At 37.3% G+C, this 26,513-nt stretch overlaps 1 protein-coding gene across 3 annotated transcripts in view; it reads left to right on the top strand.

The window, feature by feature from the left end:
* The window catches only part of LOC117344269 (multiple epidermal growth factor-like domains protein 6), a 90,962-nt gene extending 64,449 nt beyond the window's left edge, over nt 1-26,513 (top strand). Inside the window, exons 15-21 of one of the 3 annotated variants that reach the window (XR_004536140.1) lie at nt 10,170-10,406; nt 11,495-11,731; nt 13,814-14,050; nt 15,583-15,819; nt 17,769-18,056; nt 21,595-25,366; nt 25,461-26,513. Coding sequence is in view for 1 of the 3 variants with exons in the window: in XM_033906958.1 (XP_033762849.1) it covers nt 10,170-10,406; nt 11,495-11,731; nt 13,814-14,050; nt 15,583-15,819; nt 17,769-18,056; nt 21,595-21,750 (1,392 nt within the window). In the remaining 2 variants the exon portion in view is untranslated. Of the gene's footprint in view, nt 1-10,169; nt 10,407-11,494; nt 11,732-13,813; nt 14,051-15,582; nt 15,820-17,768; nt 18,057-21,594 lie in introns of all 3 variants that reach the window. The other 2 variants (XR_004536141.1, XM_033906958.1) reach the window with 2 other exon arrangements.

Below are 26,513 nucleotides of genomic sequence, written 5' to 3' on the forward strand. Positions count from 1 at the left end.
GAATGACAAGAACGTTCATAGGCTAATATAACATTTATAGAGCCATGACTGATTGCTGTGAGTGTGTGTAGGTAAGTTTGTTAAAGAATACATGTTGACCTCATCTAGAATAGTAATTTTATCTTGGATAGCTAATTACCTAATAGCCAATTTTGGAATGACGCTAGAAGTTGAATGATGAACTCCGAAGTCAAATTGCTTCCGCGTATTACTTTAATTCTCATTACCAAACAGGCTGGCGATAGGCCCCATGGGCTCTGTGTTCAGTTGACATTACAAAGTAAATTGCACTTGATTATTAACGGTCAAACGTAACCTCTATACAGCTTTTAACCATCTCCAAGTTATTGGCTTGATTCCTGATCCGTTTCGTGACGGCTTTAGTCATACTTTTCTATATTTAGTCATTGGGTAAATAGTTAATTCATACTCTAACGGCATCTTGAGGCAGACTGTAGGGTGAAGGTACAAGTTTGTCAAATAATGACCTGACTTTATTCAAGTCACAGGGCAATAGTATTTCAAACTCTCTAAACCAGAGGCCCGGTTAATTGGCTCGAGACGCTGGGTAAGGTACCAATTTGTACAAAATGACTTATCAATGTCAATTGGTAATAGCTAAATTTCATGACTTTTCCATAACCAGAGCCCGGACTGAATGGCTGTGCATCTGGGAATAAGTTTGTCAAAATGACTTATTCATTCAGGGTCAAAGCAAATTTAACAACTTCTGTAACCAAAGCCCAGGGACTGAATTGGGCTTTTACATTTGGGGGAAGGGCTTCAAGTTATTCAAATAATGACCTTGAATTCTAAGGTCAAGGGTCAGTTAATTTCAACAACTTCTAAACAAAGCCCAGGGACTTGATTGGCCTCGTAGTGCTGGAGTGTAGGGCTCACAGTTTGTTCAAATAATGATGATACATTAAGGTATAGGGTGAATATTTTTAATCTGGTACCAAGGTCACCGCCATTAGGCAATGACTGGATAAGGCTACGAAATAGTGCAGAATCCTACTTACCGTATTGACTAAACTTTATTAGGCATTCTGTAGAAATTATCAGGATTGCCCTTGAGCATGGCCCTGTAGCAGGCTGGTTAAGGTTATATATGTAATAATGCTGTCACAGGTCAACTCATTTAAACTACAATTACCACCATTTCAGGGCTTTATGGCCTATTTAGGGTAATGTTTTGGCTTTCTTAGTAATGCCGTATCCTTTCAGTACTTTGAAATTTGCAAAATCAAAACTTTGATGCATATTCAGGACATATTTGTCACCAGTTGATAGTTTATCTTCTTTAATAAACAGGCGGTTTGCTTGGCATGCTGTGTGCCAAAGCTACAAATGAATTTGAAACGAAATACGGCTGCCATGATGCTTTGAAAATGCATACAAGCTGTGAATGAGTCATTGTCCGATGACTTCTATTCCATGGGAACTGTTATGGAAGAAAAGGTGCCAACCAATTGTGAATATATTATGAATTATAACTTTTGTACAGATTAAACGGTTAGTTGATTAATTAGGCAAATTCGAAGTTAACCTCTCTCATCAAGTTATGCCGCATCTTGAATTCATGAACTTTGGTAAGTTAACGCAATTTTTAGCCACTACAGCATGGCTTATCCGTTTGGGTCAGTCGTCGTCCGTATTTACTTTATACAATCAAGCTACTACAGAGCCTGGCATGTGATGGGTCCAAGCTTGAATTAGTTACATGTTTTTACAAAGATCGGCTATATCCTGCAGGTCAGGTAAAGGCAATTTAACAGATTTTCAATGAAAGGCCCAGGTTGATTTGGCCAGTGAGCACGTGGGGTAGTAGCAATTTGTTCAAACAATACTTACTCAATCAGGTCCTTGGGCTAATAGGCTATGTTAATGAGGTTATGCACCAAGTTGTAAGATTAATATGCTCTTAGGTAAGGGTTAAAGGTACTTGTTCAAAATCTGATACCAATTCACATTCAATAGGCCAATTTCATAGCTCTGAATAACAAGAACCGGACTTTCCGTATTTTAGTTAATAGTTCAAGTAATCAATATGAATGCCTCCATGGCAATGGGTGAATTTCAGTCTCATAACCAAGCGGATGACTATTAGTCTTGTAATTCGGGCAGTACAAAAGTTGAAGATACATTGAAACCTATTACGTACAATATTTTTTATCGCATACTGATCCAATGCCTTTATCAGGCCCAATAGGTATGATGCTAAATTAGTTGAATGATTAACCTTATGGACTACCTTAATTAATTAACAATTGTATTAGTTGGCTAATTCGTATATTGTTCAGACTTGAATTTTTTTACATGAATACGTTAAGTCCATTGGACCTTTTTTTACAGATTGAATGTTGTAATAGTATAACTGATTTGCATAAGTTTCGAAACGATACACTTAAAGACACTGCCTATTTCGTCGTGACCGTTAATCCGATTCATCTTTCGTTTGGTAAACTGACGACAGCTCCTGAGATTTATTTGTTTGGATACTTCTGAAACTACAAGAATATTAAGTTGTAATGCATTGAACTGTTGATTAGTCCCAGCAAATGATTTGGTCTTCGTTGAACAAGGTTTCGGCATGAAAGCTACCTAAAACTAATGTACGTACTGTCGATGTACGAAATTTCGAGTCCATGAAGCTTAGCAAACAGGCATCTAGTGCGAGCCTTTCAATGCTTCACTGTCCATCATAGGTCACTAGGTAATGAAAATTAGCAGTGCCTCGAAGTAGTAATTTTAGATAATTGTATTGACATTTCCTTTCAGGTAATTCAATGTAATCTTAAATTTGTTTCATACCAGAGCCAGATCGATTTGACCTTCTTGGCGGTAATGACTCCATTATTAAATACTGTAAATTATAGGCATGGCAATTTTAGTCCAGCCAAGGGAGTGTTATGCGGGCGGTTCAGAGTGTCCGGCTACGGCCGGGTCAAGTTAAACAATTTTTCAATAACCAGAGCTTTCAGTACATGGTGCCATGTAATTGGTAGTCGCTTTTAAGAACTGGACTGTATTGCAGAAGGGTGTGGACTTTTTCAATAAAGTCTAGTTAAGTACAGGTATTGAGGCATTTAAAAATGTCAAGTACAAGTGTCCACGATTTGCCTTAGTATGGCTGGATAGTAAGCCAGAGCTAAAAGACCTTTATTCAAGGATGACATTGATCTTCAATCGTCAATTACAAGCCAGTACTTAAGTATGCGGGTATGGTCTAAAATTTTGCATAATAACTTCTATTCATTCGTGGGTAAGCATTTCAAATACAATTGTCAATAATAGGTCCAGGCTAATTGGTTTTGTAGGTTCAAGGTTCAATAACCAAGACCCAGTTTTGGCTAGCACTGGGTAGGTTACCAATTTTCAAAAACTTATTATGTTCAATGGACATGGTAATAGGCTATACTTCAAATCTTCGAAACAGCAGGTCATGATATTGGGCCTTTGACAGGTGAAAGGGACGTTTTGTTACAAACTTACTCCCTAATATTAGCCAATTGATGGGTCTGAGCAAATTAAGACTTTAATAAACCACACCCGTTGATATGGCTTGTTCTGGGTAGGCTAACAGTTTTGTCAACTGAACTTGACTCTGCAAGGACATGGTCAATCCCTGGGCCTGGTAATTTCCAACTTATACCAATGTATGAATATGATAATGTTGAATAACTGCAGTTGACTAATACGCTTAAGGGGTTAGTATTATTTTCAAAACAAATTTTTTGCCTAGGTACGGCAAGGCATATTTATCAAACTTACAACAAGTAAGTATTGAAATTGCTCTACTGGCAGGCAATTTTTCACGTTCAAGGGCGGTTTTCAAGCTCTGGGGGAAATTTTTTGTGTAACAATCCAGCCCATTTAGGCAATAAGAAGATGAATAAGATTGAATGAAAACCAACTACATTTCGATATTTGGTATTGTCCAATAGTACTGAGTTTCTGAAGAAGTAGAGGGAGAAAGCCATGCTTGTTTCAGTCAATTATGATGTTGAATGTTTAAATGAAATTACATTACCAATACACCACCCTGTATTTTTATTTGGCAAATTGTTTCTTTTGATTGAGCTAATATGCCTATCTAATTACTTAAATTTACATGATTATAAGTTTTATCACTTCAATTGCTTGTTTGTGACGGTAATTGAGTTTTGTGCAATAACGGCGTTTACTTTCATTACGAAACAATTCCAACTACAAGTAGCAAGTTAATGGTTTACGATTTGCTGAATGGGCATACCTGTATGCTTTAAACTGATGTTCTTCAGGCAGGTCAACTAGTTTTGTCAGAAATTCTTCTCATCAAGCCCGGACTTGATTGCTGGTGTAACGTGGTAAGGTACCAATGTTCAAATACTTATTTAGTCTTAGTGAATAATTTCAATCTTTTAATGCTGTCAGATAATTAAAACCGAGCCATATGGATTTTGACCCTATGCGAGTGACTCAAGTTGATTCTTAATACTTACTTCTCAATGTACATGCTCTAATTTTATTACTAGCAAGGAATATATGGCCTGATGTGGGCCTGTCAGGTGGGTCAGGGTAACTATCTGTTCAAAATCTAATTGCATTCAAGTCAACTTGATAAAGGCAACTTAAATTTAATTTAATCAAGGGGCCAGGCTTGTATTGCTTGCGGCACCGGGTAAGGCGCCAATTTCATAAAGACTTCTTCATTAGGTCAATGGGTCAAATGCATAACTTTAAGACTCTTGGAATACCAAGTTGGATGGTGATTGGTTCCGTAGATAGAGTGAAGTACATAGTCAATGGCAAAGCCTATCTTAATAGTTCAACGGGTTAAGGCTATTTCAAACAAGTCTAGTATGAGCCCAGGTAAAGTTGGCTAGTACATTTTCGGGAAGGGTCCAGTTTATCAAATGTTGACATGTAATCCAAGGTCAAGGTAAATTACTTATATGTAAGGGACATTCAATACAAAGCTAGAACTTAATTGGCGCTGTATTGCTGGTAGGTTCCGGTTTAATAATGCCATTGATCATCAGGCCAAGGGTGAATATTTTTAATTTGAAGCAAGGTCTACCCAATAGTCCAAGGACTAATTATAGGGACTAGCAATGTTACAAAGTCCCAAGATGCCATAATTAATGATTTATGATAGATTTGAATGCCTCAATAATTCAAATTTGAGCCAATAGTAATGCAGAATTGCTGTTATCAATATTGAATAGTATAAACTATAGTAATAAAATTTTTAAATGAAGCAATTACATCCCCGCCTTTTAGTAGCATTTCACCCATTTTTTTTATTTATTTGCTTAATCCGTTATCTTACGATTCTTAAATTTCAATACGATAATTAACTTGATAACCCTTGCTTATTTGTTTTTAGTTATTCCGAAATTATTTTTGTTTTTTATAACCAGGGTTTGTGCTTGACTCTTCTAAACTCAAGTGACACAGTTTGATTTTTCGTTAAACAATTACAGCCTTGTTTGGGTTTGAAAACACTCAGTAACTTACTGATACCATATGGACGTTCAGTGTCCATAGAACATTCGTTATTGGAGAAAAAGGATCGCCTCCGAATGTAAGTTATATTGAATAGTGTATTTGAATTTCAATTTCTGTAAGTAGTAAATGTTAAGTTTGTTAATTGGAACAAATTATTGTTACTTTCTGATTCGCCAATTCGTCACGGACATTTGTAGTAACTTAATTATATTTGCTTAAATTTTTAGTCCTGCCCGAAGGGCAAATGAGCTTATGCCGTGGGCGGGGGCCTCGTCCGGGCCCTCCGGCCGGCGTAACTTTTTCATTTAAACACTTTTTCTCAATCCCAAAAGGCCCAGGACTTTATTTGGGCCTGTAGAGCGGGGGGGGAAAGGGTTACCAAATTTTTCAAATAAATACCTTGACTTTCATTCAAGGTCACAGGGGGGCAAAAAGGCTTAAATTTCAAACAACTTCTTCCCAATAACCCAAAAGCCCAGGGGCTTATTTGGGCCTGCGTGCACGCGGGGGGGAAGGGCTACCAAATTTTTTCAAACAATGACCTTGACCTTATTCAAAGGGCAATTGGGTCAAATAGGCTATAATCTCAAATGACTCTTCTCAATAACCAAAGGGGCCCGGGACTTTATAGGGGGCCCGAGCATGCTGGGGTGAAGGGTACCAAATTTGTTTAAAAATACCTTGATCTTCATTTAAGGGCAATGGGGTCAAATAGGCTAAATCTTCAAAAAAATTTTGAAAACCAAGAGACCCCGGGACTTTTAATTTTCTGTAGCATTTTGGGGGGAAGGGGGCCAAAATTTTTTCAAAAATACCTTGATTTTATTCAAAAGGGAAGGTCAATAGGCATAAACTTCAAAAACTTCTTCTCAATAAACCCAAAAGCCCCGGGGCTTGATATTTGGGGCCCGTTTAAACCCCCGGGGAAGGGCTCCAATTTTTTCAAAAAATGACCTTGACCCTTATTCAAAGGGGTTTTGGGCAAAGCTAAATCTTCAAAACTTTTTAAAAACCAAAAAACCCCGGGACTTTATATTGGGGCCCTTTGCTGCTGGGTGAAGGGTTTTCCAAATTTGTTCAAATAAATACCTTGCTAATTCAGGTCACAGGGTCAAAAAGGTATAATCTTCAACAACTTTAAAAACCAAAGGCCCAGGGACTTGATATTGGCCCGTGCCGCGGGGGGGGTCCCCAAATTTGTTCAAAAAAATGACCTTTACTTTTTTCAAGTCAAGGGTCAACTTTTAATCTTTTAAAACCTTCCTTTAACCAAGGGCCCCCGGGGATTGATATGGGGTGTACAGCGGGGGGAAGGGGGCCAAATTTGTTCAAAAAATGACCTTGACCCCTTTATTCGGTCAATGGGTCAAAAGGCTTTTTCTTCAAACCTCAAAAACCCGACCCAGGACTTGATTTTGGGGCTTACAGTGGGGGTGAAGGGGTACCAAGTTTTTCAAAAAAATGACCCTTGACTTCATTAAAGTCAATGGTCAAAGGCTATATCTTCAAAGAACTTCTATAACCAAGAGCCCGGGACTTGATTTGGGCCCAGCTTTTGGGGGGAAGGCTTCCAGTTTTCAAAAAATACCCTTTAACTTATCCCAAAGGGCACATGGTCAAATAGGCATAATCTTCAAAAAACTTCTAATAAACCAAAAGGCCCAGGGGCTTGATATTGGGCCTGTTGTAGCCCGGGGGGGAGGGTACCAGGTTTTTTCAAAAATGACTTGACCTCATTCGGTAAAGGGTAAATTTTTTTAAATTTCATATCCCCCCCCAAAGCCCAAACCCAAAATTGGGGGTAGATGCTGTGAAGGCTAAAAAGTTGCAAAAAATGACCGATTTTAATAAGTATGGCATAGTATCTTAAAATTCCTAATAAACCCAAAGAGACCCCGGGAGGAAAGGATTGGCCCTGGTTAATTCTTGAAATGTACAAAATTTTCATTCTGAAAACCTTGGGTCCCCAAATCCCGGGAAAGGGATTTTTACACCCCCTTTTCAGCCCAACTTTATTGGTTTTTTCCCTTAGAACCCCCTTTTGGGGTTAAGTACCGGTTTTCAAAACAAATAAATTTAACGCAATTCAGGTTTTGTCAAAAGTTAAATTTTTTGGCTTCTTTTTAACCCCCTTCCAGCCCGCTCCCAAAAACCCGGGGAAATGGTTAGGGGTGTACAAAATGGGTGGGAAGGCTTTTGAAAAAAAGAACCCCCTTGATCCCCACAGTCCTTTGGGTTTTTGTTTTTGGGGAATTCTGAATAAAAAAAAGACGCCCCGGAATTGAATAATTTGTAGGGTTTTTTTGTTTCCCGGCTTTCCAAAAGTTTTTCAAAAAAATACCTTTTTAACTCTTTTAATTCCCTTTGTCCCCCAAAAACTTTTAATTCTTAAACTTTTAATTAAACCAAAAAGCCAGGAGGGGAATGGGCTTTCCTGTCTCCGGGGGGGGGCTAAACCCTTTTTTTCAATAAAAGACCCAAAAGATTACTTCAGGGGGGAAGGGTTAAAATTTTTAAAAAAAACCCTTGATTTTCCAAGGGCCAGGGCAAAATATTCCAAAAAAATTTTCAAAAAAGACCCCAAAAAAAAATTGGGGTAAAACCTAGGGCTTAAAATGTTTTTAAAAAAATTTTTTTTTCGGCAATTGGTAAATGCCCTTAACTTTTTTAAAAATTTCTTTTTAACCGGGAGGGATTTAAGGGGCCCAGTGGGGGGGCTTGTTTGTTAAAAAAATATTGAAAAACAGGGTCAATAGGTAAATTTTTTAAAAAAACCTCTTTAACCGAACCGGGATTTAGGGCCAGTTTTAAGGGCTTTGTTTAAAAAAATTATTCCTTATTGGGTTTTTGGGCGGCTAAATTTTTAAACAACTTCTTCTCAATAACCAAGAGGCCCAGGGACTTGATATTGGGCCTGTAGCATGCTGGGGTGAAGGGTTACCAAGTTTGTTCAAATAAATGACCTTGACTTTCATTCAAGGTCACAGGGGTCAAATAGGCTATAATCTTCAAACAACTTCTTCTCAATAACCAAGAGGCCCAGGGACTTGATATTGGGCCTGTCTGTAGCACGCTGGGGTGAAGGGCTACCAAGTTTGTTCAAACAAATGACCTTGACCTTCATTCAAGGTCAATTGGGTCAAATAGGCTATAATCTTCAAATGACTTCTTCTCAATAACCAAGAGGCCCAGGGACTTGATATTGGGCCTGTAGCATGCTGGGGTGAAGGGCTACCAAGTTTGTTCAAATAAATGACCTTGATCTTCATTCAAGGTCACATGGGTCAAATAGGCTATAATCTTCAAACAACTTCTGAATAACCAAGAGACCCAGGGACTTGTTATTGGGCTGGTAGCATTTTGGGGTGAAGGGCTTCCAAGTTTATTCAAATAAATGACCTTGACTTTCATTCAAGGTCACAGGGGTCAAATAGGCTATAATCTTCAAACAACTTCTTCGCAATAACCAAGAGGCCCAGGGACTTGATATTGGGCCTGTCTGTAGCACGCTGGGGTGAAGGGTTACCAAGTTTGTTCAAATAAATGACCTTGACTTTCATTCAAGGTCACAGGGGTCAAATAGGCTATAATCTTCAAACAACTTCTTCTCAATAACCAAGAGGCCCAGGGACTTGATATTGGGCCTGTAGCATGCTGGGGTGAAGGGCTACAAAGTTTGTTCAAATAAATGACCTTGACCTACATTCAAGGTCACATGGGTCAAATAGGCTATAATCTTCAAACGACTTCTTCTCAATAACCAAGAGGCCCAGGGACTTGATATTGGGCCTGTAGCATGCAGGGGTGAAGGGCTACAAAGTTTGTTCAAATAAATGACCTTGACCTTCATTCAAGGTCACATGGGTCAAAGAGGCTATAGTCTTCAAACGACTTCTTCTCAATAACCAAGAGGCCCAGGGACTTGATATTGGGCCTGTAGCATGCTGGGGTGAATGGCTACAAACTTTGTTCAAATAAATGACCTTGGCCTTCATTCAAGGTCACATGGGTCAAATAGGCTATAATCTTCAAACGACTTATTCTCAAACACCAAGAGGCTCAGGTACTTGAGGTTGGGCCTGTCTGTAGCATGCTAGGGTGTAGGGCTACCAAGTTTGTTCAACTGAATGACATTGACCTACATTCAAGGTCACAGGGGTGAAATATTTTTAAATCTTGCCGTAGCCAAGAGTCACCAAGACCTGATATTAGGCCAAAAGTATGCTGGAATGAAGGACTAGAATATTTATTGACATGAATAAACCAAGCTTACTCTGATATTTGAATAAATTGGTTATCAGCATAGTATTTGTAGAAATGACCTCAATCAACTGCAAATTTGCTGTAGAGCCAGGTGAGCGATACAGGCCCATTGGGCCTCTTGTTGTTAATTCAATATTGAACATGTACAAAGTAAGTACATGTACATTGAAACCTCATTTAACGACTACCGCAAATTACGACCACCCCGCTATTTTACGAGCGCTTTTTCAGCCCATTATTTTTCTCTATATTTTGTTTTGGTCGCTTCAGTAATCCCGTTATTCCGTATTACGATTACTTCTGAAATTTACAAAGACGACTAATTAACGTTGATTGATCGCATTATTGCGACCTGTTAGTTTTAGTCACCCGGACAAAGTTGATGTTTTTGTGTCTCTCGTTTGATAACACAGGCAGTTTGCTGTGCCGATGACAAGCACTGCTGTCCACACGACTACAAATGTGACACTGGTTCAGGAAGATGTACGAAAAATAACGGCATGTCCATGGAATGGCTTTTGAAAACAGAAAGCAAACCTACAGCTAGATCAACTTATGTCATTTGTCCTGATGGACATTCTCAGTGTCCATCTGGTGACACGTGCTGTAAAGTGGGAGAGAACAAATACGGATGCTGCCCTCAGCCGAATGTAAGTAATACTATTATTGTATGTAGATATGTATTTGAATACTTCTAATTCTCTGTAAGCTACTGTAAACGTGTTAAGTTGATGTTTAATCTTGGAGACAAAATAATGCGGATTTGAACCTCCTTCTCATTGCGCCAGTTCATGTCCACGCCAATACTTTGTAAGTTACTGTAAACTTACTTAATGTAGGTACAGCTCTAACATTTTTAGCTCACCTGCCCGAAGGGCAAGTGAGCTTATGCCGTGGTGCGGGGTCCGTCGTCCGGCCGTCCGGCCGGCGTAAACTTTTCATTTAAACAACTTCTTCTCAATAACCAAGAGGCCCAGGGACTTGATATTTGGCCTGTAGCATGCTGGAGTGAAGGGTTACCAAGTTTGTTCAAATAAATGACCTTGACTTTCATTCAAGGTCACAGGGGTCAAATAGGCTATAATCTTCAAACAACTTCTTCTCAATAACCAAGAGGCCCAGGGACTTGATATTGGGCCTGTCTGTAGCATGCTGGGGTGAAGGGCTACCAAGTTTGTTCAAACCAATGACATTGACCTACATTCAAGGTCATAGGGGTGAAATATTTTTAAATCTTGCGATAGCCAAGAGTCACCAAGCCCCAATATTAGGCCAATAGTATGCTGGAATGAAGGACTAGAAAATAGATTGACATGAATAAACCTAGCTTACCCTGATATTTGAATAAATTTGTTATCAGCATAGTATCTGTAGAAATGTCCTCAATCAACTGCAAATTTGCTGTAGAGCCAGGTGAGCGATACAGGCCAATTGGGCCTCTTGTTGTTAATTCAATATTGAACATGTACAAAGTAAGTACATGTACATTGAAACCTCATTTAACGACTACCGCAAATTACGACCACCCCGCTATTTTACGAGCGCTTTTTCAGCCCATTATTTTTCTCTATATTGTTTTGTTTTGGTCGCTTCAGTAATCCCGTTATTCCGTATTACGATTACTTCTGAAATTTACAAAGACGACTAATTAACGTTGATTGATCGCATTATTGCGACCTGTTAGTTTTAGTCACCCGGACAAAGTTGATGTTTTTGTGTCTCTCGTTTGATAACACAGGCGGTTTGCTGTGCCGATGACAAGCACTGCTGTCCACACGACTACAAATGTGACACTGGTTCAGGAAGATGTACGAAAAATAACGGCATGTCCATGGAATGGCTTTTGAAAACAGAAAGTCAACCTACAGCTAGATCAACTTATGTCATTTGTCCTGATGGACATTCTCAGTGTCCATCTGGTGACACGTGCTGTAAAGTGGGAGAGAACAAATACGGATGCTGCCCTCAGCCGAATGTAAGTAATACTATTATTGTATGTAGATATGTATTTGAATACTTCTAATTCTCTGTAAGCTACTGTAAACGTGTTAAGTTGATGTTTAATCTTGGAGACAAAATAATGCGGATTTGAACCTCCTTCTCATTGCGCCAGTTCATGTCCACGCCAATACTTTGTAAGTTACTGTAAACTTACTTAATGTAGGTACAGCTCTAACATTTTTAGCTCACCTGCCCGAAGGGCAAGTGAGCTTATGCCGTGGTGCGGGGTCCGTCGTCCGGCCGTCCGGCCGGCGTCAACTTTTCATTTAAACAACTTCTTCTCAATAACCAAGAGGCCCAGGGACTTGATATTTGGCCTGTAGCATGCTGGGGTGAAGGGTTACCAAGTTTGTTCAAATAAATGACCTTGACTTTCATTCAAGGTCACAGGGGTCAAATAGGCTATAATCTTCAAACAACTTCTTCTCAATAACCAAGAGGCCCAGGGACTTGATATTGGGCCTGTCTGTAGCATGCTGGGGTGAAGGGCTACCAAGTTTGTTCAAACCAATGACCTTGACCTTCATTCAAGGTCAATTGGGTCAAATAGGCTATAATCTTCAAATGACTTCTTCTCAATAACCAAGAGGCCCAGGGACTTGATATTGGGCCTGTAGCATGCTGGGGTGAAGGGTTACCAAGTTTGTTCAAATAAATGACCTTGACCTTCATTCAAGGTCACATGGGTCAAATAGGCTATAATCTTCAAACAACTTCTCAATAACCAAGAGACCCAGGGACTTGATATTGAGCTGGTAGCATTTTGGGGTGAAGGGCTTCCAAGTTTATTCAAATAAATGACCTTGAACTTCATCCAAGGTCACATGGGTCAAATAGGCTATAATCTTCAAACAACTTCTCAATAACCAAGAGGCCCAGGGACTTGATATTGGGCCTGTCTGTAGCATGCTGGGGTGTAGGGCTACCAAGTTTGTTCAAATGAATGACATTGACCTACATTCAAGGTCATAGAGGTGAAATATTTTTAAATCTTGCGATAGCCAAGAGTCACCAAGCCCCAATACTAGGCCAATAGTATGCTGGAATGAAGGACTAGAAAATAGATTGACATGAATAAACCTAGCTTACCCTGATATTTGAATAAATTTGTTATCAGCATAGTATCTGTAGAAATGTCCTCAATCAACTGCAAATTTGCTGTAGAGCCAGGTGAGCGATACAGGCCAATTGGGCCTCTTGTTGTTAATTCAATATTGAACATGTACAAAGTACGTACATTGAAACCTCATTTAACGACTACCGCAAATTACGACCACCCCGCTATTTTACGAGCGCTTTTTCAGCCCATTATTTTTCTCTATATTGTTTTGTTTTGGTCGCTTCAGTAATCCCGTTATTCCGTATTATGATTACTTCTAAAATTTACAAAGACGACTAATTAACGTTAATTGATCGCATTATTGCGACCTGTTACTTTTAGTCACCTTGACTAAAGTTGATGTTCAATTTAAGAGACAAATTATTCTGGATTTGAACCTACTCTTCATTGCGCAAGTTCAAGTCCACGCTAATATTTCATATTTTACGTTTCTTTTGTGTTTGCGCTAAAATTTGACTCCGCTAATTTAAAGATGTTAACATTACATGATGTATATTCTTGTCTACTATTGATCCTTTTTATTAATTGGTAGTTATTAAAGTCTTCATGTCCTCTGATTGCCTGAAGGCTTCATTAAATCTGAAATCCAGAAATACCTTTGGTTCAAACGTTATTCAGAAGCTTTTCTCATTTCGATTGTAATGTCTTGACATTTTACTTATATGATTAAAGATGATCATTGAGAGTATGGTTGTAACTACAACGTAACAGAAACATGATTTCCTGATTTGTTGAGAGAGAAAAGGGAATATATACATGTGCATGACATTGTTTTGAAATCCAATATTGAAAGTTTTGAAATTGATAGTAGTTTGGGGAAGGAAAGAGGGAACAGCTGTAGTATGCAGTTGCCTCATTATTTTGACTCTATTATATTTATCTCTTGAGTTGTATTGAAAAAAACTAAAATCTGGTGTCTTTTGTTTGATAACACAGGCGGTTTGCTGTGCCGATGAGAAGCACTGCTGTCCACACAACTACAAATGTGACACTGTTTCAGGAACATGTACGAAAAATAACGGCATGTCCATGGAATGGCTTTTGAAAACAGAAAGCCAACCTACAGCTAGATCACCTGATGTCATTTGTCCTGATGGACATTCTCAGTGTCCATCTGGTGACACGTGCTGTAAAGTGGGAGAGAACAAATACGGATGCTGCCCTCAGCCGAATGTAAGTAATACTATTATTGTATGTAGATATGTATTTGAATACTTCCAATTCTCTGTAAGTTACTGTAAACGTGTTAAGTTGATGTTTAATCTTGGAGACAAAATAATGCGGATTTGAACCTCCTTCTCATTGCGCAAGTTCATGTCCACGCCAATACTCTGTGAGTTATTGTAAACTTACTTAATGTAATCTTCGGGAAAAGAGCCAACGCCATTCATGTAATTTAGGTTCTGTATGTTCCGTAATCCCGGCTTGGATACCTCTGAGTATGCAGGGCGATTGAGAAAGTGGGGCAATATATCATTAGAATTCAATCGCAACAAGCAACAGGATTTGAGGGTTCTTGGATATTTATTTGGTCTACCGGTTTCGCCCATACAATGGGCTTCTTCAGGACAAAGTTGTAGAGTATTTCTACCCCTAAAGTACTAAAAATGTGGGCCCATATACATTGTTATCTATGACATTATTAACAAAGGTAGAAATTGTGTTTCACAGACGAAGAATTAAGAACTTTGCATGTACCAAATACTTATCATTTAAAAATACATCTGTGATGTTACTAGCTACCATATAGAAATATAATAGAATTATAATTCTGTTACCATATAAGAACTAACCATCAAAAGGACTCTGTGAACTGCAAGCATGGATTATCGTCCCAACACAATGACCTAGCAGATGCAGAACTATTAGAGGTATAGATGTACTATGAAGAATCTACCCAGGATGGCAGGGATCCATGCCACATGGGATGTTATTTTAGGCCATATTAAGAGAGGACCTTTCCTTCAACAGGCCTTGGACTGAGAAAACATTGAACTTAATAGCAAGATATTTAAGCAATTGTACCTTAGCCTAAATCTACTTTGATATTTTGTAGCATTCATTTTCAATAATATTATATATATAGAGCTTTTGTTAATTACCTTACTAGTAATTATTTATGACTTGCAAGTCAACATCAATCACTTATCAGCTTTTATAGCTATATCTCTCTCTTGTTAGAATAGAGTTATCTATCTTTAATTCAATTATGACATCATAATACTATCCATTATGATGACGTCACAATACTGACTATTGTTAATGCTTACTTAATGTAGGTACAGCTCTAACATTTTTGTTGATTTAATACTGAACATGTACAAAGTACGTACATTGAAACCTCATTTAACGACTTCCTCAAAAGACGACTACCACGCTATTTTATGAGCGCTTTTTCAGTCCCATTATTTTTTCTCTGTATGTTGTTGTTTTATGTTGTTTTTTTTTTTGTCGCTTTAGAAAGTCCTTGTGTCTTCTGACTGGCCCACGTGCTTGCAGTAATTCTTAAATTCTTATACAGGTTTTGATTCAAACCTCATTATGTCTGCCCTTCAAATAAAAGAAGACATTGTAAAGCCAGGTTTTACGGTTTGGTCCATCCTTCATAATCATTGTTACCATTACACATCCATTTTAGTGTTGTCAGAGAGATATAAATGAACCACTATGACCTTGTTGATTTGATATTGATTCCATTCTTGCAGGCTGTTTGTTGTGAGGATGATATACACTGTTGTCCACACAACACGAAATGTGACACAGCTCATGGGAAGTGTACTGCTAGCAATGGTTTGTCTATGAACTGGTTGGACAAAACTGAAAGCCAACCTGTGGAGGTATTAAAAGATATTATTTGTCCTGATGACAAATCCACGTGTCCACCTGGAAACACATGCTGTTTGACAGGCGTTGGGAAATACGGTTGTTGTCCCCGTCCGGAAGTAAGTCACCTAGGCCTCTTACTGTCAAAGTCAAATGATAATTCACAAATGCTTAGAAACTTGGAGACTAAATGCTTAGAAAGAGTGAAGTCTAAATGCTTAGGAGAAGTGAAGACTAATACTCTTTCTTAATGATGATGTAGGAGAAGTGAAGTCTAAAAACTCTTTCTTAATGACGATGTAGGAGAAGTGAAGTCTAAAAACTCTTTCTTAGTGACGATGTACAAATGTACATACCTATCGGGAAGATACTTACCTTAATGACGATGTACAAATGTACATACCTATCGGGAAGATACTTACCTTAATGACGATGTACAAATGTACATACCGTACTTATCGGGAAGATACTTACCTTAATGACGATGTACAAATGTACATACCTATCGGGGAGATACTTACCTTAATGACGATGTACAAATGTACATACCTATCGGGGAGATACTAATTACCTTTGTTTCCTGATATTACCTATCTTGAAGATCACGGAAATCATTGTCATACATTTGGTAGTACATCATTGCTATTATTTCTAGAATTACAAAGAAAAAAATCTTATTATTGGGTTAATTCCATTCATTCTGGTCTATTTTTGTTTTCCAAACACCCACTATGGGCTTCCACACTTTTCGCCACTAGAATAACTGAAGAATCATAGGACATAACAGCTATATGGTGCACTTTTGTATTATTGACAAGTCCTTGAAGGACGTTACAGCTGTATGATGCAGTTTTATATTATTGACAAGTCCTAGAAGGACGTTAGCGCTGTATGGTGCAGTTTTATATGATATATGACAAGTCCATGCAAGAAGTACAACACAGCAGTTTTATATTCAATATTTTGGCATTTTGCCATATATTAATCATAGAGTCTGTCCATCTGACTCAATTTCCTTGGGTTAATATAACTTGAACTTCATTCAGAGCTTTCCTATTAAAAGTGCTTGCTTTGGATAGCTTATCTGTTTTAAAGGTAAAAGATCAAGGTCAGTGTCGGTAAATATAGAAAATCATCAGTTTTCATGCAATAACTTAAGTTTGCCTCTGCTAATCAAACTGATACTTCAGAACTATCTACTTCAAACTTCATACAGCACTTCAAGGTCACTGTTCCTATTAATTGAAAATCATTTTCAAAGCAATAACTTGAGTTTCCTTGGGCTGACGTAATCTAAACTTCATACAGTGCTTCCTTCTTGGAAGAGTTTGCTCAGATTCAAAGGTCAAGGTCACTGTCACTAACTAAGCAAATCACCTTCCGTGCAAAATCTAGAGCTTGTTATGGCCAATCTGAACTCTTTCTTTTTTAAAGCTTTCTTATAGTTTTATAGGTCAGAAGTGAAGGTCATTGTAGCTATAGATAGAAAATCCATTTCCTTTCAATTACATGAGTTTCATTTGTGGCTGATCAAACTCAAACATCAAACAGTGCTTTCTTATAAAAATGCTTGCTTGGGAATTCTTTTCTGTGTCAAAGGTCAAGTTCAATGTTGCTAGATATAGAAATGTTTTTTTCTTAAAGTGGTTGCTTACAATTGCTTTTCAGTCTTGAAGGTTAAAGGTTAAGCTCTCACTTACTTTAGATAGAATTAAAGTGTTCACGTCACGGGTATAATCTCCACACTCCAACTGTCTAGACACAGAGACCTTGCGGGGCCTTCACTGACATGTCAGTAATCTAGTTTAATCTATTACTATATTTAAGGTGTTATTGATATGTATGACCTTTTTTTTAATGTTTCAGACTGGCCAACATATATAATTTGTCTGTCTGGAATCCAATAAGTTAAACTGTATTTTCTTGAATGGTAGAAATTTTACCCAGGAATGCCAATGTCTGTCATTTGTGGTATTTTACAATACAATGTTTCTTTTTTTGTTTTTCATGTAGTAAACGTTAAGTTTGTGTTTTAAATATTAATTTGATGTATGTCTCATTTCTAAAGGCTGTGTGCTGTGATGACAAGAAGCACTGCTGTCCAAAGAACTCAAAATGTAACACCACTAGTGAAAGGTGCATAAATTCTGATGGTTTGTCAATGGATTGGTTAGAGAAAGGTGCATCGGTATCGGTCAAAAACTTGTCTCCATCCTTTGCTTTGATCGGTCCTGCTGCTTATGATAATGAGCCTGTGTCCACATCTGTAGACTGCCCAGGGGGTGGTTCCTGCCCTGATACCAACACCTGCTGCAAGGATCCGACTGGAAAATACGGCTGCTGCCCATATGCCAAGGTAAAACAACACACCAACGACACTGGACAAATAGGGGTAGGGGGTTGAACAAAGTTTTACTCTCTGAGAAATTTTGATCAAACTTCACACAGTTATTAAAAAGGACCCTAATATCTCAGACAAATTAAAGTTTCAGGGTTGTTGTGTCTCAGTCAAGGTAAAAATTACTATGTTTATCTAATCTGGCCTGAAGGTCTGGTGAGTTTTATACCATGACACAACATCTGTCTTCTGCCAGTCCGTCATCCATCAACAATTCCTGTAAATCGCTATTTTTCAGGAACACCTAAATAGATTTTGATGAAATTTGGTCTGGTGAAGTATTTGGCAAAGGAGATCTAAATGGAAGGTGTAATCCCCTTCGGGTGGGAGGGATAGGGCCAATCAGCAGAAATTGAACACCTGAATGGATTTTGATTAAATTTGGTCAGATGCTCTAGACCAAATTGAGTCTCAATGGTTTTTGGTGAAATATGGAAGACGTTTAAAGATTTTAGCCTTTTTGACTCCTGTGACCTTAAATGAAGGTCAAGGTCATTCATTTGAACAAACTTGGTAGCCCTTTACCCTAGCATTCTACAGACCCAATATCAACTCCCTGGGACTCTTGGTTATTGAGAAGATGTCATTTAAAGATTTTAGCCTTTTTGAGTCCTGTGACCTTCAATGAAGGTTAAGGGCATTCATTTGCACAAACTTGAGAGCACTTCACCCGAGCATGCTACAGACCCAATATCAACTCCCTGTGACTTTTGGTTATTGAGAAGAAATCGTTCAAAGATTTTAGGCTATTTGACGCCATGTGACCTTGAATGAAGGTCAAGGTCATTCATTAGAGCAAACTTGGTAACCCTTCACCCAAGCATGTTACAGGCCAAATATCAAGTCCCAGGGCCTCTTGGTTATTGAGAAGAAATCGTTCAAAGATTTAAGACTATTTCAACGTATTGTGACCTTGAATGAAAGTCTAGGTCATTCATTGAAACAAAGTTAGTAGTACTTTACCCAAGCATGCTACAGACCCAATAACAACTCACTAGGACTCTTGGTTATTGAGAAGAAATTGTTTAAAGATTTTAGACTATTTTACTCCTTGTGACCTTGAATGAAGGTCAAGGTCATTCATTAGAACAAACTTGGTAGCCCTTCACCCAAGCATGTTACAGGCCAAATATAAAGTCCCTGGGTCCCTTGGTTTTTGAGAAGATATTGTTTAAAGATTTATTAATGATTTCACAATCATGCAAATTTTGAAAATGGCGTACTACCTGAACCGGAAGTGCTAATGAAAAACCGAAGGTACCAAAATCATCAGAATGACATACTGCATCGAGTAATAAAAAAATTCATAAAATGAAAAAGTTGAAAATTTGGTGACCTTTGACCCTATAGCGAACTCTTTTATTTGACCTCTGACATTAAAACTTTTGGTGAGTAAAAGTTAGAGCCAGGCATTATCTACAAATAACATAATAACATGACCCCTGTAAAATGAATACTTTTTGAATTATGGGCATTTATGCTTTTTTTTTTATGCCATGACGTCATGGCGGCCATATTGGATTTCAGACCAACGCCATGAAATCAAAACTTGGTCAGTACAATCTCATAGTCATATTGTCAAACTTTGTGCTGAATCGCACTGGTGGAATTTGAGAAGAAAATTCAAAAGGGGTCAATTTGGCTAAATTGATATAAACAATTTTTTTCTGAAACTTAGCAATGGATATCACCCATATTTGCCTGGTAGCACCCCCTTGAGGTAGGGATTCAAAATTGTACAAATGACGGGGCTGACCCCCTGGTGGGGCCTGAGGGGGTGTTGCCAAAAGTGGTCAGTTTGGCAGATTTGATATAAACGATTTCTCCTCCGAAACTAAACAATGGATATCTCTTATATTTGACTGGTAGCATCCTTTTGGGGGTAGGGATTCAAAATTTTATAAAGGAAGGAGCTGACCCCCCGGAAGGCAGAGGGCAGGGTCAAAAGGGGTCAATTAATTGGTTTCTCTGAAACTAAGCAATGGATATCACTTACATTTGTGTGGTAGCAATCCCTATGGGGTTGCACTCAAAGTCAATTTCATTTCATTGATTGATTGTACTTCTTGACATAAAAACTGCATTTGTATGGTAGCATGTTTATGGGGTGGGTACTCAAATTTGTACAAATGTTGGGATTAATCCCCTGGGAGGCTGAGGGGTGGGGCCAAAAGGGGTCAATTTGGCAAAATTTACATTTTTAGAATTATAATGAAACCAATGTACATGTACCCATATAAAATGTTTATGATATATTGATATAGCAATACCAGCGACAAATATATTTAAAAGCCTCATTCTTGTTTCATATCTCATGAAACCAGGTGAGCGATACAGGCCCTCTGGGCCTCTTGTGTTACAGTAAGCACATAAAGCAGGATTTTCATATCTGTTAAACCAGCAAATATAGAGGTGGATTTGTATGACGTATATTTTGTTCCCTTGCCACATGATGGGGCCCTTACTGACGTATCAGGTTGATTTGTATGACATATATTTTGTCCCCTTGCCACATGATGCGGCCCTTACTGACGTATCATGTTGATTTGTATGACGTATATTTTGTTCCCTTGCCACATGATGGGGCCCTTACTGACGTATCAGGTTGATTTGTATGACGTATATTTTGTTCCCTTGCCACATGATGCGGCCCTTACTGACGTATCGTGTTGATTTGTATGACATATATTTTGTTCCCTTGCCACATGATGCGGCCCTTACTGACGTATCATGTTGATTTGTATGACGTATATTTTGTTCCCTTGCCACATGATGGGACCCTTACTGACGTATCAGGTTGATTTGTATGACGTATATTTTGTTCCCTTGCCACATGATGCAGCCCTTACTGACGTATCATGTTGGTTTGTATGACGTATATTTTGTTCCCTTGCCACATGATGGGACCCTTACTGACGTATCAGGTTGATTTGTATGACGTATATTTTGTTCCCTTGCCACATGATGGGGCCCTTACTGACGTATCATGTTGATTTGTATGACGTATATTTTGTTGCCTTGCCACATGATGCGGCCCTTACTGACGTATCATGTTGATTTGTATGACGTATATTTTGTCCCCTTGCCACATGATGGGGCCCTTGCTGTCCTGTCAGTGTTCTAGTACGACTTTAAGTCTCATCCAGAAAACAAAACGAGTTCCAAACTTCATATGTAGTATCCCTTGGTCCCTTGTTGTGCCCATTTGATTTTGAGTCTGATCCAAAAAGCAATGGCATACAGTTCCAGTTTAGCTTTGCTATTTTTAATTCACAAACTTCTCTAATATTTTTCTTACAATTCATTTGTATGATCTCTTTGTTATCAGATCAATAAAGTAGGGAAAAGATCATACACAGAACAAATTAAGATCAGTCTATGGTGAGCGCCAAGATCCTTCTTCCATCGTCTTATGTTTTCACTCAGATTTAACAAACACTCTTCGTGCCAGATATTTTGACATATTAGCTATATTGATATAAATTGTACGTTACAGGCTGTTTGTTGTCCTGATGGGAAATACTGCTGCCCACATGAATACATATGTGACGGAAATATGATTTGCCGAGACCCCAATGGAATCAAGCGGAAAGACTTCAGCACAAACCTATTTTTGCAACGCATTGCAAACAAAGTCGGAGGAAAGAACTAGTTTTGAGTATCGAAATTCTAACATTTATTTTATAGGGGTTATTTTCAAGTTATTTCAGTTCCCTACTTAATATGTTTTCATATAGAAAAAAACCCAGAAATATACAACTACAAAAATTGCATATATCAGTATGTGATAAAGTATGTGTAGGGTATGTGCAGTGTTTGTTTCTAATGTTACCATTACGATCCCTGCCCCCTATCACCGTCAAGTCTATGTTGATTCTTCATGTGTCCTGTATTTCTTGCCCTTATTGTAAGGAGAAATGATGCGGAAAGTCATATTTCCCTTGGGCGATGAAATGCATTGGATAGACAAATATCATAGCTCCCTGCAATCAGCAGTAAATGTATTATACCAGACATTTAAATTGCTACAAACTTTTTTTTGACATCTCAATCATAAACATTCATATATAAAAGATATTTTTGCTTTCTTTTTATTTCCAAAAATTTTGACCACCTTTCTCGAATTTGTTAGTTTATAAGATATTATATTCCTGCATACCGTATATGGTATATTAAGCGATGGTTTATACTAGGTGATGTTTTGGTCTCTTACACACAGGGTAATGACAGAATATGAGGTTCTATTCCTTTCCTGGACGACCTCTTCAAAATACCCTATACCACTTATGCTGCTCTTCAAAAATTCTTTGACACGTACTTTTCCAACAAAATATTTTAAAATTTTGTAAAACTGATTTCAAAGTTAAATATTACTTCTTGTGGCCACAACACAAATGTTAATTTTCAATCCTTCAATTTGATTTAGAAAATTTACAAAGAGTATATGATGTCACATGTTTGTACTGTCAAATTCAGTTTTTTTTTCTTTGAAAAAACTGTTTTGGACATTTGTATAGATTTTCATGAACCTCAGTTTCCATCGTAAAGAGTGTGAATACAAACATTTTTCTTGTTTTTGAACATGTATAGATGTAAACATTGATTTGTACTTCACGAAATATTTGTTCCAAGTGTATGTGTTTACTAACAAATGCCATGCCTATTTTCGTATTAACATAGATAATTTATTTTATGAACTACTAAGACCATTGGAAAATTATTATAATAACCAAGATATTGCAATTTGATATAAAGGGTAATGGCATAGAGAAAGTGGGCCGAGTATAAGACTGTCTCAACAGCTTTTGCTAATGATATTGATAAATTTGATCTCGAAATGATTTTGAACGTAAATCACACATGGTAAATATATCTGACATTTTTAATGCTATTTGAAAATATAGGAAATAAAAGTACATTTATTTTTATTTATCCTTAGCTTTCTCCGAGATATGGATATTAATTTGGGTTCGTCCATCCCTCTGTCCATCTTTAGTTACCTTGTTTACTCTGAACCTCAGAAATATGTTAGGAAAGCAGGGGATATAAAATCTACAGATTTTCTTGTTTTATTTTGTTTTGTTTATGATATAAATCCAATACAGTTGTCGGTTAATTAAGCAATTTACCTCGTGCTCCATTGTACTTATATGTGATCTCATAAACTATACAATTTAAAAGAAGAATCTTTAAACGAATAGAGATGTCAGTACCAAAAAGCAGGATTTATATATATTATATCCATTTCTTAAACAAAACGCTTTTGATGTAATCAAAACAGTTGTCTTGGAGTGGATCAGTCATAATGAAGAGAGATGTGTGCATTGGTAATACATGTATAGTTTCATTTGATCAACAATTTATATATACATTTTTGTATCTTCTATGTTACAAACCTACTCCTCCTGGAGTTACCTTGGCTGTATAAATAGGTAACACCTCTGTAATGACCAGGATGTTGCTGACGTTATTTGTGTTCGACAATAAATATTTTGTTGTATATAGAATCACTGTTTACCTTGTACTAGTAACTCTACAGATATCTATCAAGTGCCATTTTGTCATGTGAATACTTTATCTATTTAAGGGTTGATCAAGTGATATCCTGTGAATATCAGTTTTTTTCTCTCTAAGAGACATTTTTATGGAATAGAACATAGTTCTCTCTGCGCGATATTATAATATTTTTTTACATCAATATGCTTGGTCCTCAATATATCATGTCAAGATATGAAGTAAAATGTAGCGATATAATAGTTTGTTGTGTTTAATGATGGAAATGTATGGAGCATGATTGGGTGGGACAAAGGTAACACATGTACACTGTATTTACATGTATCTAGATGACACATGTAAACATGTACACTGTATTTACATGTATCTAGATGACGCATGTAAACATGTACACTGTATTTACATGTATCTAGATGATCTAACACATGTACACTGTTTTTACATGTATCTAGATGACGCATGTAAACATGTACACTGTATTTACATGTATCTAGATGACACATGTAACACGTACACTGTATTTACATGTATCTAGATGACACATGTAACACATGTACACTGTTTTTACATGTATCTAGATGACGCATGTAAACATGTACACTGTATTTACATGTATCTAGATGACACATGTAACACATGTACACTGTTTTTACATGTATCTAGATGACGCATGTAAACATGTACACTGTATTTACATGTATCTAGATGACACATGTAACACATGTACACTGTATTTACATGTATCTAGATGACACATGTAACACATGTACACTGTATTTACATGTATCTAGGTGACACATGTAACACATGTACACTGTATTTACATGTATCTAGATGACGCATGTAAACATGTACACTGTATTTACATGTATCTAGATGATCTAACACATGTACACTGTTTTTACATGTATCTAGATCAACGGGTACAATTCCCCGATACTGTGTTGTAAAAGATTTTGGGGGTCATCTGCCCAACCACATTAGTTTTCTCTGTGTACTCGGGTTTCTTCCACAGAAGACTCCTTCCTATCTGAGCACACAGTGATAAATTTATGTTGAAAAGCTGTAATCAGAAATCGTTCGGGAATTCTCATCATCATATCACTCCATTGAATGGTCTCTGATTAATTTAACGATTTGATGGAATGACCCGAACGGTTGTCAATGGTAGACTTTGTTCTTACTGTTATCAATTTATACTGGTTTGTTATGAACTGTACAACAGTAATGTACATGGTACAATATGATAAGATTTTCATCCATGCTGTGTTATGTTGTGTACATTTTGGAAAATTTTAAATCACTGCAATGGTATATTGGGCTATCAATCCAATATTCCTTTTCGATAATGTTTTGTCTATGAGGATTATACTATGTCCAGGAAATGAAAACGCTATCGCCAACATAGACCTGTACATGTGTACAGTAATAGCCACTTTTTTGTAACACATTCCATTACGTATGTCTTTAGTATCAGTTGACTTCAGTGTGGCATTGTCTTGTTGATTTGCATATTTTGTTTGTTGTATTGACATTATTTTTTAGACAACTAATTCTATGACTTACTTAGGTTGATGTTCAAATCTAATTTGATACATTAATATTTGATCAGCACATTTTACTTTTGCTATGGTTAGTGACTTAATACAAACATAATCACGTTGACAACACTTACTAATGTAAACAAGATGTTACCATGAAGTTCCCCGATATAGAAGGTATACTATATTACCTGTCCAGGTGTGATATAGAAGGTATACTATATTACCTGTCCAGGTAGAAGGTATAATATATTACCTGTCCAGGTGTGATATAGAAGGTATAATATATTACCTGTCCAGGTAGAAGGTATACTATATTACCTGTCCAGGTAGACGGTATACTATATTACCTGTCCATGTAGAAGGTATACTATATTACCTGTCCAGGTAGAAGGTATACTATATTACCTGTCCAGGTAGAAGGTATACTATATTACCTGTCCAGGTAGAAGGTATACTATATTACCTGGCCAGGTAGAAGGTATACTATATTACCTGTCCAGGTAGAAGGTATACTATATTACCTGTCCAGTGGTTATATTATTACTGTCGGTTTTAGATTAACTTCCACTGATATTTTACCACTGGACTGAGCATCATGCTTTACTATTGTGAATTAAATGAAAATTATAAATGAAAACTTTTAGAAATCCAGGTCGGGTTATTATAAGTACATACACTAAAAATGACATGTACCTTATTTGATAGACCTATATATTGTACGCGTCTCTGCAACACCAAAGTCACCTTTGAACTATGCATAATTTTTTTCCTATTTGATAGATGTTGTATCCTGTATTAATGATTGAAGTTTATATCTGTTGTGTTTTTTTCAAAACGATAATCAATTACTAAAACACCAAGACGCAGTTGGATCTGTACTTACGCTTTGAGATTTATGACATCGTTAATTCTTCATGTTTCGTTTTTTTTTTCATTTACTACGTTCTTATTTCTCAACCAGTTAAGACAATACTAGTATATCCTGTACCAGTGTATCCTGTACCAATGTATACTGTACCAGTGTATACTGTATCAGTGTATACTGTATCGGTGTATACTGTACTGGTGTATACTGTATCAGTGTATACTGTACCAGTGTATACTGTACCAATGTATACTGTACCAGTGTATACTGTATCGGTGTATACTGTATCAGTGTATACTGTACCAGTGTATAATGTACCGGTGTATACTCTACCAATGTATACTGTATCGGTGTTTACTGTACCAGTGTATACTGTATCGCATATTGAAATCTTAGAATGCATGAGGCTGAGTGCATGGTATTTTTTTCTTGACATTTTATGCATGTGATATCTTCTAATGAGACAAATAAAAATATACATTTTGGAAAAAT

Source organism: Pecten maximus, chromosome 15 (genome assembly GCF_902652985.1).
Source record: "Pecten maximus chromosome 15, xPecMax1.1, whole genome shotgun sequence".
Taxonomy (NCBI): Eukaryota; Metazoa; Mollusca; class Bivalvia; order Pectinida; family Pectinidae; genus Pecten; species Pecten maximus.